This window comes from Mytilus galloprovincialis, chromosome 6 (assembly GCF_965363235.1).
Source record: "Mytilus galloprovincialis chromosome 6, xbMytGall1.hap1.1, whole genome shotgun sequence".
Lineage (NCBI taxonomy): Eukaryota > Metazoa > Mollusca > Bivalvia > Mytilida > Mytilidae > Mytilus > Mytilus galloprovincialis.
Window position 1 is genome coordinate 91,481,701 of NC_134843.1, and position 14,607 is coordinate 91,496,307.

General features: G+C 36.3%; 1 protein-coding gene across 1 annotated transcript in view; it reads right to left on the minus strand.

The window, feature by feature from the left end:
• LOC143080699 (sodium-coupled monocarboxylate transporter 1-like) overlaps positions 1-12,050 on the minus strand; it is a 26,607-nt gene extending 14,557 nt beyond the window's left edge. The window contains exons 1-4 of the mRNA XM_076256689.1: positions 11,590-12,050; positions 10,504-10,569; positions 9,398-9,449; positions 689-756 (exon numbers count right to left, since the gene is read on the minus strand). Coding sequence (XP_076112804.1) covers positions 689-756; positions 9,398-9,449; positions 10,504-10,569; positions 11,590-11,934 — 531 coding nt within the window. The 5' untranslated portion in view covers positions 11,935-12,050. The remainder of the gene's footprint in view (positions 1-688; positions 757-9,397; positions 9,450-10,503; positions 10,570-11,589) is intronic.
• Positions 12,051-14,607: the final 2,557 nt, after the last annotated feature.

A 14,607-nucleotide genomic window follows, 5' to 3' on the forward strand; every position in this document is an offset into this window, starting at 1 on the left:
GATGTTCATTAGTTGTCTTTTGTTAATATGGTTCATCTCGTGTAGATTAGCCCGTTGGTTTTCCCGTTTGAATAGTTTTACACTAGTAAATTTTTTGAGGCCCTTTATAGCTTGCTGTTTGGTGTGAGCTACGGCTCCATGTGGAAGACCGTACTTTGACATATAATGGTTTACTTTTATAAATTATGACTTGGATGGAGAGTAATCTCATTGGCACCCATACCACATCTTCTTATATCTATTTATTTAATTGAACAAAGCACCCGGGTTCCTTCCTTCAACGTGTTACACATGAACATAGAATGCTTATCCTGTTGTATTGGTGTTTTTTTTATAAATGTTGAATTGTTATTAACCATTTACAATGTATTAGAGAGGCAATTAATTAGAAAATATTGGACTTAGTTATAAAATTGATATACTAGAAGATACTATTTAAGCTAACTGCATTTGTTGCAATTAATCAACTGAACGATGGTCCCTCCGGTATCTTTCGCCCTTCTTTTGGAGTTTTCTGTATTTTTGTTTTAATGTAATTACTAAATATATAAAGAAATATAATAAAAAAAAAAAAAATGAAATAAAGAATGAAGTTAAGTGATTATCAAAAGTACCATGCTTATAATTTAATACGCAAGAAGCGCGTTTCGTCTACATAAGCAATGTAATAAAGAAATGTGTAACTTACCAGTGCAGTATAAAATGTACAAACAAGACCAATAACAACAATGGAAATCCACAGCTCAATTCCCATAACTTAAAAAGATAAAGGTAGTAACATTAGCAATAATTATATTAAGGCACTGCAATTTTTTTTTAATACTTGGAGATTCAGAATATTTCCAAAGTAGTCGCAAATTTTACTTGTACATTTTTCATGCTTATAATGTACAACATTATGTTTTTTTTATAGACATATGGATGTCGTCGTGCCATCTATGTAGAATTTGTGCAAACACTTTTTAAATGGACGAATGCTCGGCCTTACACTAAAGAATTGAATGATTCTTTTTGTAAGTTCATTGGGGTGTAAAAGCGTTGGCCGAAGTACATTTTGTATGAAGTACGGAAGCGCTTCATTCTAAAAATTGTGCGCACGGTCAACACTTTCACAATCCTATTTTTTTCAGATATGGTCATGAAAACACGAATTTAATTTTTTTGTTATTTGATTCACCTGTACACTTTATTGTGGAACCACAAGTTTTATTGAGTAATGCAATTTCTTAAGGAATAACACGTGATTTGCAGTTAGCCAATCAGAATAAAGTATTATAATACAAGAATGTGTCCCCAGTACACGGATGCCCCACTCGCATTTTCTATGTTCAGTGGACCGTGAAATTGGGGTCAGAACTCTAATTTGACATTAAAATTAGAAAGATCATATAATAAGGAACATATATACTAAGTTTCAAGTTGATTGGACTTCAACTTCATCAAAAACTACCTCGACCAAAAACTTTAACCTGAAGCGGGACGAACGAACGAACGGAGCCACAGACCAGAAAACATAATGCCCCTCTACTATCGTAGTGTGATGAACATGGTTCATCAGTTTTATTTTACTAGGGTTCATCTTATTTCTTTTATCAAGCTGAAACATTGTTATACGAACTCGTTATGTTTGAAAGTTGAACAGTTGTCTACTTTCGGTTTTGTTTTGTTTACATTGCTATGGATATTTATAATATTTAGAATCAGTAACGGACCGGTCGTGGTTAGCATACCCGGAAATATTCCGATCGGTAGTCGTAAACATAAGGGCCGTCATTCAAACGTTTTAGCATTAAGGGTTAGGTAATTATAAACACTCATATGAATAAGACATATGGTATCGTCCAAATTAAATGGTATGGTCCAAAACCTTAGTATATAAGCTGATGTGCTGTCAGAACAAGGTTCGCTTGATGGATAATCCAGACGCTTCAAAGAAGGGAAAAGGTAATTATTTACACTTTATAAAAGAATTAATAGAATCTGAATAAGAATCTATCTGCGTACCTGAATAAGGTTGCAGGAGTATTAAAGTTGTATTTACGCACCGGGTAATAGGTGCATAGGCGACTGTGCGGAAATACGTGCACTGGTTAGGCAGTGCACAGGCTGAATAAGCCAGATAGTGCACAGGATAGCGGTGCACAGGATAGTAGCGCATAGGTAGACATTAGCAAGGTTTGGAATAGTGCACAGGTTAGCACTGGTTGTTGCTTAACACAAGGTCTGTTCAAAGACAGCAACACGTCCCACAAATTGTTATTGTGTGTCAGAGGCAAAAGTTAACAAATTAAAGATAAACATATAAGAAACGGTGCAGCTTCCAATATCCAGGGGTAAACTTTGGTACGATACCCAGAAGTCACTACCCCGAGTACGTGACATAATTTTGGTGGCAGCGGTGGGATATTGGCAAGTGCACCTATACTTGATTAAACATGGACGATTTACAACAGCATATAAGTACGTTAGAGGAAGATGTAAAGCAAAAGATAGAAAAGTTGAGACAAACTCAAAATCCTAGGTTTTTGACACCACAACACTCTACCCCAAAAGAGCAACCTAGAAACCTGACAGATTCTGGTATTGCTCAGACGAGGCGCACGGATTTCGGCGATGTCACAGAGCGCACAGTCCAAACACAGCTTCAACGAGCTGATGATGCACCAACATTGTTTGGACCTTACGTAAGTGAGCACGAACAGGGAGCCCGCTCTAAGCAAGGGCATTACAAAACAACTAACGCAACGCCCGGTACCAGCAGCGGAGGTTCAGTGGAGATTTCTCCTATCTTAAGACCTAGCCAAAGGAATGCAAAACAGGCTGTCAATAACCAGGAAAAAGTACGCACGCCTGGAAAGAATACGAGAAGAGAAATCAAACTGGCCAATTATGATGGGTCTGGCGAATGGGTTGATTTTAAATCGCACTTTGAAGCATGTGCTATCATCAATAATTGGGACGAATATGAGCAGGGGCTTTACCTTGCCGCTGCCCTTCGCGGGCACGCACAGAGTGTCTTCAGCGATTTACCAACTGATAAGAAAATGAATTATGAGACCTTAGTGAAATCATTAGAAGAGCGTTTTGCTCCGCCAAATCAGAACGAACTATACAGAGTTCAATTAAAGGAGAGACGCCAGCGTGCGAGTGAAACCTTGCCAGAACTAGGACAAACTATACGGCGATTAGTAAACAGAGCATACCCACTAGCACCCACTGAAGTAAAAGAAACATTATCAAAGGATTATTTCTTAGATGCATTGCACGATAGTGAGATGAGGATAAAAATTAAACAATCCAGACCGCAAAACTTAAACCAAGCAATATGTTTAGCTGTCGAACTTGAGGCGTTCTACAAAGCAGAGAAAAGACAAGATTTTGTAAAACCTCAGATGCGGGCTACGCATGCAGATAATATTACAGAAGAATTATCTAAGGACGATAAGTTTACAGAAATGATGGATTCGTTTACTAAGCAATTAGAATCACTTCGAATGGAGTTAAATGAATTTAAAAACAGCGGACAAAGAAACACTGCCGATCCGGAATGGAAACGGAATCAGCAATGTTACAATTGCGGTAAATATGGACATTTTAAGCGAGAATGTAGGCTACGAAAGCAAGGTGGCAACGGGAACGGTCAATACAGGAACCACGAGAATGGCTCTGCAAGGCCAGTACATTCTCGAACAAGAAGACAGCGGAGAAAACAAATCAAGCTCAATGTTCAAAATAACTCGACGAAAGAAGCAGGGGCATATATAGACGTAGCTATAGGAAATATAAAAGCCAGTTTTCTCGTTGACACAGGTGCAACTGTCACTCTTATATCAAATAAACTATTCAATAGTTTGAGAAAAGAAGAGATGCCAAACCTCAATCAAGTGGTTCAAACTATTATGTCAGCAAACGGCTCTGAAGTAAACGTTACGGGAAAAGGTGAATTTCACATCTGGATTGATCATAACGTATATTTAGCAGAGGCAGTAGTAGCGGATCTTGCTTTAGATGGCATAATTGGTTTAGATTTTCTCAAGAAAAATAGATGTCTGATTAATTTACAAGAAGAACATATGGTTTGCAATAACCAGGTGATACCACTGAACTTCACTGGACAGCTTGGTTGCTATAGAGTGTCTGTAGTTGAAGATACATGCATACAACCAGGCACAGAAGCTTTGGTCCGGGGTCACATTAACGAATATCCGTCAACAAAGAATGAAGTAGGCTTAGGAATCATTGAACCCTGTGACAAATTTGTAGCAAAGGACAGTGCCTTAATGGCAAGAACTTTAGTTAAAGCCTCAGAAACCGTACCACTGCGCTTTATGAATGTATCGAATGTAGTGAAGATAATAAGAGCTGGGACAATTGTAGGAAATATAAGCCCTATCCAGGACGTGATAAGCAACGACGAAAATATTACTGATATACATAAGGATCAGAATCTAAGAATTGAATTGCAAAAATTACTGAGTAATTGCAGCGAAAATCTTAGCCAGGAGCAAAAACGTGGAGTTGAAAATCTTCTCAATGAATACAAAGATATTTTTGCAGCATCCGACAGGGACTTAGGTAGAACTAATTTGGTGCGCCACACCATAAATACAGGAAATAATGCACCAGTAAAACAACCGCCTCGCCGCACCCCCATTCATATGCGAGAGGAAGTCGATAGACATATCGATGACATGCTTGAACGCGGAGTAATTGAGTCAGCCGACGGTCCATGGTCGTCTGGGATAGTACTGGTAAAGAAAAAGGATGGTACTACACGCTTTTGCGCTGATTATCGCAAGGTCAACGATTTAACAGTAAAAGACGCATATCCATTACCCCGCATCGACGACTCATTGGAGCAATTGTCCGGAAATAAATGGTTCTCTACTTTAGACCTTTGTTCGGGATACTGGCAGGTGGAAATGGCAGAGAAAGATCGCCCGAAAACTGCATTTGCCAGCCGAAGGGGACTGTTTCAATTTCGACAGATGCCATTCGGCCTTGCCTGTGCACCAGCAACCTTTGAAAGATTAATGGAGAGAGTATTGGCGGGACTGCAGTGGAGTATATGTCTAGTTTATCTGGACGATATAATTGTGGTTGGAAAATCGTTTGAGGAAATGCTCGAAAATCTGCGATCGGTTTTTGATCGACTAAAGGGAGCTGGCCTTAAGCTCAAACCCAAGAAGTGCACACTATTTTCAAAGAAAGTTAACTTTCTTGGACATGTCGTCACTGAGGAAGGTGTAGCCACGGATCCAGAAAAGATAAAGAGCATAAAGGATTGGCCCATTCCAGTTGATGCGAGCGAATTACGTTCATTCTTGGGTCTCTGTGGATATTACCGGAGGTACATAGAACATTTTGCAAAAATCGCCAAATGTCTCCATCAACTAACAGAAAAAGGACGAAAGTACTTATGGACAGAAGAATGTCAGGAAGCTTTTCAAGCCTTGAAAGGAAAACTAACTAAAGCACCCATTCTTGCACATCCAAACTTATCTAGACCATTCATCCTAGACACTGACGCAAGTAATAACGCTATCGGAGCTGTGCTATCACAGGAAATTGATGGTAAAGAGAGAGTCATTGCTTTTGGAAGCAGAACATTATCAAAAACAGAACGGAAATATTGTGTCACTAGAAAGGAACTCTTATCAGTAGTACACTTCGTCAAAAGTTTTCGTCATTTTCTGTATGGCCGAGCATTCATCGTTCGAACGGACCACAGCTCATTGCAATGGGTGTTAAACTTCAAAAACGCAGAAGGACAATTAGCAAGATGGCTTGAAGTGTTGAGTACATATGACATGAAAATTAAACACAGGCCAGGAAGTCAGCACCAGAATGCAGACGCGTTAAGTAGGATACCTTGTAGACAGTGTGGATATAGCTCTGATTGGAAGGCACAACAACTTGTACAGACAGTGTCATCAAAGCCCGATGAATGTGAAAGAGACAAGGAGGACGACACAGAAATATCCCTCAAACATCTTCAAGACAATGACAAAAATTTGCAAATTGTAAGACAATGGGTACAAGATGGGCACAAGCCTAACTTGAAAAATCTAGGAGAGTACAATTATGTTATTAAAAGCTTATGGTCGCAGTTTGATGATCTGAAGATTCAGGATGGAGTACTTTGCAAAGTGCACAGAGACAACAACAAAAGTAGAGTGATAGTGCCCCTTACAGAAAGACGTCGAATACTTCAGAAGTGCCATGATAACAAGACGTCAGGCCACCTTGGCATCAAGAAAACGCAATCTAGAATCAAAGATAGGTTCTACTGGCCTGGTGTACGACATGACATAGTAGCCTATATAGCCGGTTGTGAAATTTGTGCCAAGAGAAAAGGTCCGAATAAACGGCAAAGGGCTCCTATGCAGTTGCAAAAATCGGGTTACCCAATGGAAAGAATTGCTATGGATATATTGGGAGAACTACCCGAAACCGAGAGAGGGCACAAGTATATCCTAGTCATTAGCGATTATTACAGCAAATGGACGGAAAGCTTTCCAATGCCTAACATGCTTGCATCAACTGTAGCCAATATATTAGTAGCAGAGGTTATTACGCGTTTCGGCGTGCCTACTGTAGTTCACTCTGACCAAGGCTCGCAGTTTGAGAGCGAATTATTTCAGGAAATGTGTCACTTATTACAGATAGACAAGACTAGAACCACGCCCTACCATCCGCAGTGTGACGGAATGGTAGAGAGATTTAATGGCACATTGGCCAAAATGTTGACTGCTTATGTTGACGAACACCATTCGAATTGGGATTGTTTACTGCCCTACGTTATGATGGCATATAGATCAGCTCAACATGAGACCACAGGATGTACGCCTAATCGCATGATGTTAGGTCGCGAAGTTGCTACACCTGTGGACCTTATGTACGAGGTACCTGATTATTTAAAGAAAATTCCACAAAACAGATGGGCATGGGAACTTCAAGAACGAATGGAAGAAGCTCACCACTTTGTTAGAAAACACGTAGGACAGGAAATGGTGCGTCAGAAAAAGTATTATGACAAACAGTTAAACTGGAGCAAATTTAGGAAAGACGACCAAGTATATGTATTCTTTCCAATTCGAAAAGCTGGTCATTCTCCCAAATTCACATCTTACTGGCGTGGTCCTTTTCGAGTACTCAAAGAATACTCGGATGTGAATTATCTCATTAATTGTGGTAGACGCGGTCGACCACAGGTTATACATGTCGATAGAATGAGGTTGTGCAAGGGCCAACATCTGAGAGGAGAAACAGAGATGAATGAACTCGAAATTCAAGATGATGCTTTTGAGCCGGAAAGTGTGTTGCCCGAAATTTTCAATGAGGAGCTTGATAGTGCTGACAACATTGTTGATCAAAGTGATTCAAGGGATGAGTCAGGCTACGCAGGGCGTCCACGCAGGGTTACCAAGCAGCCGGCATGGCTTCATGATTTTGTTCGATAATTTGGATCTCATTGTTGTATATATATTCCTATCATGTATATAAATATATAAAAAAAAATAGTAATGGAAAAGTGAAGGAATCACTATCTAAATGTTATTTTGTTGTATATTTTAATATTATGTCCGTCGGATGGGGACGTTAAATCCGAGGTCCCGTGTTCAAGGAGTACCATGCTTTGTGCACGTTAAAGATCCCTCTCAACAAGCTCTTTGAGTGGTCCATAAGTGGCCGGTTGTTAGGCAAAATTATTTCATACCGGTTTTGGCTTTGATATTTTCAGTGGTTTTCAGATTTAACATTTGGCTTGTTGGTTTTAAAGGTTAAAAATTGGTGTCTCTAAAATATGTCAGCATACATGTTTCAAATAAAGATGTAAAACGAAGTAAGGGTTCTTAGGATAAAGTTGATGTGTTTAAGTTGATGTCCATGTTTAACGTTTCCTCCAGTGTAAAGACAATAGTATACAGTTGAGTGGGAATCTTGTCATGTCGGGTAGATCATACATCTACGAGTTGTTCTAGTGGTTAGCTACTGAAGAAGTAACGGTTATAATTGTGGTTTTTAAATGGCATGGCTCGAGGCAATACCCGGATAGAGTTTGGGACTGAAAAATGTCCACTTGATGTAGATGTGCTCAATTGATTTCGATAAATGCGGGGACGCATTTCCTGGAGGCGTGGGTAATGTGATGAACATGGTTCATCAGTTTTATTTTACTAGGGTTCATCTTATTTCTTTTATCAAGCTGAAACATTGTTATACGAACTCGTTATGTTTGAAAGTTGAACAGTTGTCTACTTTCGGTTTTGTTTTGTTTACATTGCTATGGATATTTATAATATTTAGAATCAGTAACGGACCGGTCGTGGTTAGCATACCCGGAAATATTCCGATCGGTAGTCGTAAACATAAGGGCCGTCATTCAAACGTTTTAGCATTAAGGGTTAGGTAATTATAAACACTCATATGAATAAGACATATGGTATCGTCCAAATTAAATGGTATGGTCCAAAACCTTAGTATATAAGCTGATGTGCTGTCAGAACAAGGTTCGCTTGATGGATAATCCAGACGCTTCAAAGAAGGGAAAAGGTAATTATTTACACTTTATAAAAGAATTAATAGAATCTGAATAAGAATCTATCTGCGTACCTGAATAAGGTTGCAGGAGTATTAAAGTTGTATTTACGCACCGGGTAATAGGTGCATAGGCGACTGTGCGGAAATACGTGCACTGGTTAGGCAGTGCACAGGCTGAATAAGCCAGATAGTGCACAGGATAGCGGTGCACAGGATAGTAGCGCATAGGTAGACATTAGCAAGGTTTGGAATAGTGCACAGGTTAGCACTGGTTGTTGTTTAACACAAGGTCTGTTCAAAGACAGCAACACGTCCCACAAATTGTTATTGTGTGTCAGAGGCAAAAGTTAACAAATTAAAGATAAACATATAAGAAACGGTGCAGCTTCCAATATCCAGGGGTAAACTTTGGTACGATACCCAGAAGTCACTACCCCGAGTACGTGACAGTAGGTGGGGCATAAAAAACATACATCTAATGTAATTGTTGAAACATAAAAAATAGGTTATGTACATTGCAGTAATGAAAGATGATGTTTCTTAGTATACCTTTATTCGTCGCAGGATGAACATAATCAATCAACCAATTAATCAATTATACTGATAAGGTAAAATATAATGTTTTAGCTCATACAGTGATTGCGGCAAAATTCCTTTATGTAAAAGTCCTGGTTTGAAGTTGTATACACCTTTTTCTAGGTATTTCGTAGCATTTATGTACATTGAAACTAAATTAAAGACCAATCATGCTATTCAAACACAATGTATGTATCGTACTGGTAAGATACGCTTGCATCACGTGTTAATATCAATTAAAATAAATGTAAAAAACAAATATAATGTGTGCACTTACCTTGATTAAGTGCTAATGCTGGGGCATACAATATTAAAGCCATGCCTAATATCTTATAATGGAAAAAAATCATTAGTATATACATTTACACATTGTGCATCATCTGTTTTGTTTATATATTTTGTGTATATGCAACCTGTTGGATTTAAGCATACTAATGTTAGTCTCTGTCTCAAGAACACATTCAGGATATAAATTATTTGAGGAATGACTAATATTTTTTCTGTCTATGGAGAAATAAAAAATGTGGTGCACACTGAATAACGCGCGTTTAATTTAACATTCAATTTTAAGCCGAGGTAAAAAATGAAAAAAACGTTGATGACGTCATGGTCACATACAAATTATGTATATAAGTTGATAGACAAAACATTGTCAGCCAATTAGAAGACGTGTTTCATCCAAAATTAAATGATTTAGGTATTCAAATAAATAGATATAGTATAATTGTCATTGAGACAACTCTCCTCTAGAGACGAAATGACCCAGATATTATAGTTATTACTTTCGGGGTCATTTCGTCTCTAGATGAGAGTTGTATAGGTCACCGCATGGGCTTCGACAATGAGTAACACCAATACCGCATAGAAAGCTATACGTGACTCCGAACTGACAAATGTAAAACATTCCGAACGAGAAACTTGCGACCTAATTTTGTGTACAAAACAATAAACAAATACATGTATGATAATGTTTTTTTTTTCTTTCAAAAACATATATCAGTATATCTTGAAAAACTTCAAAATGTTTTAATTGGCAATACGAAGTGATAGGAACAGGTTAGTTTATGCGTTTTTATATATAAAATGAAATATATGGCGGACTCCATGTTGACCCCTGGCAAAGCCTTTAAAAAGGACGTATATTAGATTATATATTCACGTCAATAAACGTCCTAGCCCCAGGGATAAAGGACTCAATTTAAGTATTTATTTATCATTTCTTGATTTTGACACTTCAGTAAACGAAGTGAATTAACCCTGTCAATGACAATAATGATTATGAAACAAAGCAAAGAATATTCAATGCTTTAGAAAAATGGTCTTGATTTTTTTAAATACATTTGTACATACATATATATTACTAAATAGTACTTATACGCTTACGGTTTGTAGTTGAAACAGTAGACATCCCAATACTCTGACAACTTTATTGAATCTCAATTCTAAATACTGCAAAATATTAGAAAAAAAAGATGACTTAATACTATCATTGCACTGTTCTACAGACTACAATTAAAGACAACAAACTTAGAAATCAACCAACCAAATAGTTGATGGTTGAGACACGAATTTTGTATTCTGAGATCAGAGTAAAGTTTTATGACTGAAAAGCCAACATTATATTGCTTTGAACATTGATTGGTCAAAATTTCAACAAAAGTGCAAGGGGTACTAGTGATTATCGTCATTTCAATTTCTAAAACAAATAGTGCTACAGCAGACAAATAAATATAATTGAATCGTCAAAATAGCAATCATTTATATAGTTGTCAACCAGTATGTTCTGTTTATTTTTATATTAGTCTTTTATTTGTCTTTGTATATTTTGACTTTTACGGTATAGTCTAATTTTGGTAATATCCATTTGACGTGGCTATGTACTTATGCATCCCTGCCCGTTATTGTGCTATCATGGTAAATTTTTGTATTTTTTTCTTCCCTTTTTGCTAATGTGCTTTGTCTATATTCCTTTTTGTTTTTTTGTTTTTTTTTTGGACATATTTGTTTGTTTTATAGTGATTAAGATAATAACACAATGTTGTTCGCTGTTGTCCTATTTTTGACCTTTTACCTATTATGTCTGCTGGTTTTGTTCACACATCGTTGTCAATACAATGGAATTGTATACGACTTCTTACAAGTGAGAGGTTTAGCAAGTTATAAAATCACGTTAAATCTACAATTTCCACATACGAAAATGCCTGTACCAAGTCAGGAACACGACAGTTAGTATCCCGTCGTTTGATGTGTTTACGTTTTTGATTTTTCCATTTGCATACGGACTTTTTTGAGATTTTCGAGTTCGGAATTTTATTTATTTTATTTTTGATGACATATGGAATATGTTTAAGAAGTGGCAGTATGTAAAAAAGAAGATGTGGTATGGACTATATGCAGAAGTTCTCGAACTTTTAAAAATATATCAATTGTTATAAGATTATTATTACAGTTACAAATTTATGTTCTTACCTCGTATGCACTCGTTATTTGAAGTTGATGATACACTGGTATTATGAAATGTATAACGAATGGCAACGATAACACATTTGTTGATACAATATATAAAAACATAGTTCCATTAAAGAACACTTCTGAAGGAACTCCCATAATCATGCCACCGGAAACTGAAGTGGCCATCAAAGACATAGTAACGGGAACAAGTCCCATTTTGCGATCTCCAAGAAGAAGGTTCGATGTTGTTTGATTCTTTTTGTCCCGCCATGTGTAAAATATTCCTATTCCTGTCGCAATGCCTAATGATAAAACAAAAATCAAATAGTCAGCCCAGTGAAATGTATTAACAACTGTTTCCATTTAACAATGTTTTTAAAGTTCGGTTGAAAAAAAGGTTTACTGGTACAGTACACCCCAACAAATAAAATGACAAGTTTGTGAATAATTGTTTTAGTATACTATTAATAAAAACCGCCTGTGTCACCATACATTTACTTTAATGTTAATGATCTACATGAACACTTTCACACATCATGTAAATATTTGCAGAACGTTTTAAGTGTTGTTGAAAGATGTCATCAAACACTTTGATTTTGGCAGTTTATTCATTAAATTGAAATTCATTAAAATGTAAAAGCTAAACCTAGATTTAACCAAGGAGGTTATATTAGAAGGAGAGTGAACACTGCTTCATACAAAATTAGCATCCCCAGGATAGTAGTTCGATCAGAGAAAAATGATAGAATTATAAAGAAACCGACATGTTTATCACCCACTTGACATGGCCCTCTGATGTACCGGGCTGTTACCGCGAGCAGTTCGGGCTATTAGATAAATCGCATATGTCACGTGATTTTTATCAGTGACTGGGTCATTAAAGTTCAGGTGCATTTTCGGTAACAATGCAGTGTATAGGTGTTTATGATATGGAAAAAGATTGGACGCGCAACTTCAAAATCAATCGTCTATCTACCGTGAAAAAAGGTAAAGAAATGACAAAGTTATGAGGGTTTAAAGGAAAGTTAGTGTGCGATTTTTATTCAACACTACATTGCTTTAAAAAAAGATTTTCGCTTCACCGTTCAATTTCTGTTGATGGGAATTGGCAGGTAATAATCATAGAAAATATACGAATATGCAAAGTAGGTTAGTTAGCGTGACCGGTAACGACCGGAAGGAATATTTGCAATTGAAACATAAAGAAATTTATCGGGAACAACGTAAAAGTGCTTTCTGTTGATATTAACATTAACGGCAATGAGACAAATATTCGTTTCATTTCTATTCGTAATGAGCTTACTTTTATCAAAAATTTTCAATTTTTAATTACTTTTAATAAAAAATATCACAAAAAATCTTATTAACATGTCAATAATTGTATATCCGGTCAGTTTATGACACCTCGGGTGTTTCCGTTCTTAATCGGTTATGTAATTAGGACAAAATCTCCCTCTGTGACAGAGTCGATCTCAACTAATTAACACCCACTTACAGAAAAGTCGGTAACATTTTATGTGTTATTATCGTCTTTCATCCTCTCTCCTTCTAATATAACCTCTTTGATTTAACTGATAGTGATGATAATGACTTGAAAGAAATATCAATTGTCTCATATACACATAAGTGTATAATGTTTAAATTATTGTTTTTGACATACCTTCAGAAAGTAATTCGTAATTCGAGAACACATGTATATAGATACTGCAAAGTTGACTTACTAGGACGGACGGAGCATAGAAAAACTTGTAACATAGTTTGTTTGTTGCATATTTAAGGATGTTACTTACTGATATATATGTATATCTTATTTGTGGAACAGTCACTAGATCTTATCTAACAGATCACTCATTAATTTTGATTAAAGCTGCACTTACACAATTATATCTGCTCTCCCTTCTATTTTTGCGCTGACCTTTTATAACAATTCAATGATAGTGTTGTAATACAAATATTGTTACTAGTATTTACAGAACCTATATTCTTACTTGACTGAATTTTAAAGAAGCTGTCGATAAACTGTCAACGTACAGTGTGCTGCTCTGTTCTAACGCCATCTGTAAGTATAGGGTGTTTAATCTTCAAGTTTGTTATCAATTTAAATTGTAGAAAGATGTATTAAGATTCTCTAATAAGTCATATCAAACTAACAACAGTAATTATGTATGTAGGAACATGACATGTTTTCGATACTGAATCAAATATTTCTGTTATTTCGATACATGTATACCAATCACGATTGCCAAAAATACAACATTTGTTATTTTTAGAATTCCGTATCGACAACACTTGTTTTTGGAATGTACTCTTGTGACCATAATTCTTATAAGTTATTATATAACACGTTTGGGAACACCAAAATCAAAAAGAAAGAAATGGAACAGCCACAACTTTTCATAATAGAATCACCACAAATTTGCCTAATGAAATATGCTTTAATACTAGAAATGTTATTAAATTGGTTCTTCGAGTATCATGTCTTATATATATAAAAGAAGATGTGGTATGATTGCCAATGAGACAACTGTCCACAAGAGACCAAAATAACACAAAAATTTACAACTATAGGTGTTCAGATGGTACTGGCGGTGGCTGTATGTTTAGAGACGTTACGCACGGTATTCGGTATATGTTTCATTTGACCATTTATTAATGCAGCAGTAGGACACAAACACATCAATTCTTTGTAAAAAAAATATTATTAAATAATTACTTGTCTTGATTTATCCTTTGAATCGAATTTAAATAAAACCTGGTTTTAATTAATTTAATGTAATGTTGTATAATATAATTAAGCAATAATTCCGTGTCCATAATGACTCTTTTGCCTTGTAAGACGTAACAACAAAAATAAACCATCTAAATATAAACGAAGAAAAAATAAAAACAACTGTGACGTTACGCACGGTGTTATTTTTGGTAATGGTAACGTTAGTTGACGTCGTTTTTCAATTATTTCATCCTACTTCTGTACCTAACGTCAAAACTTTGCAGCTTTTTAAAAAACGGCTTGCATTTTGATGTTTAACTATTTAT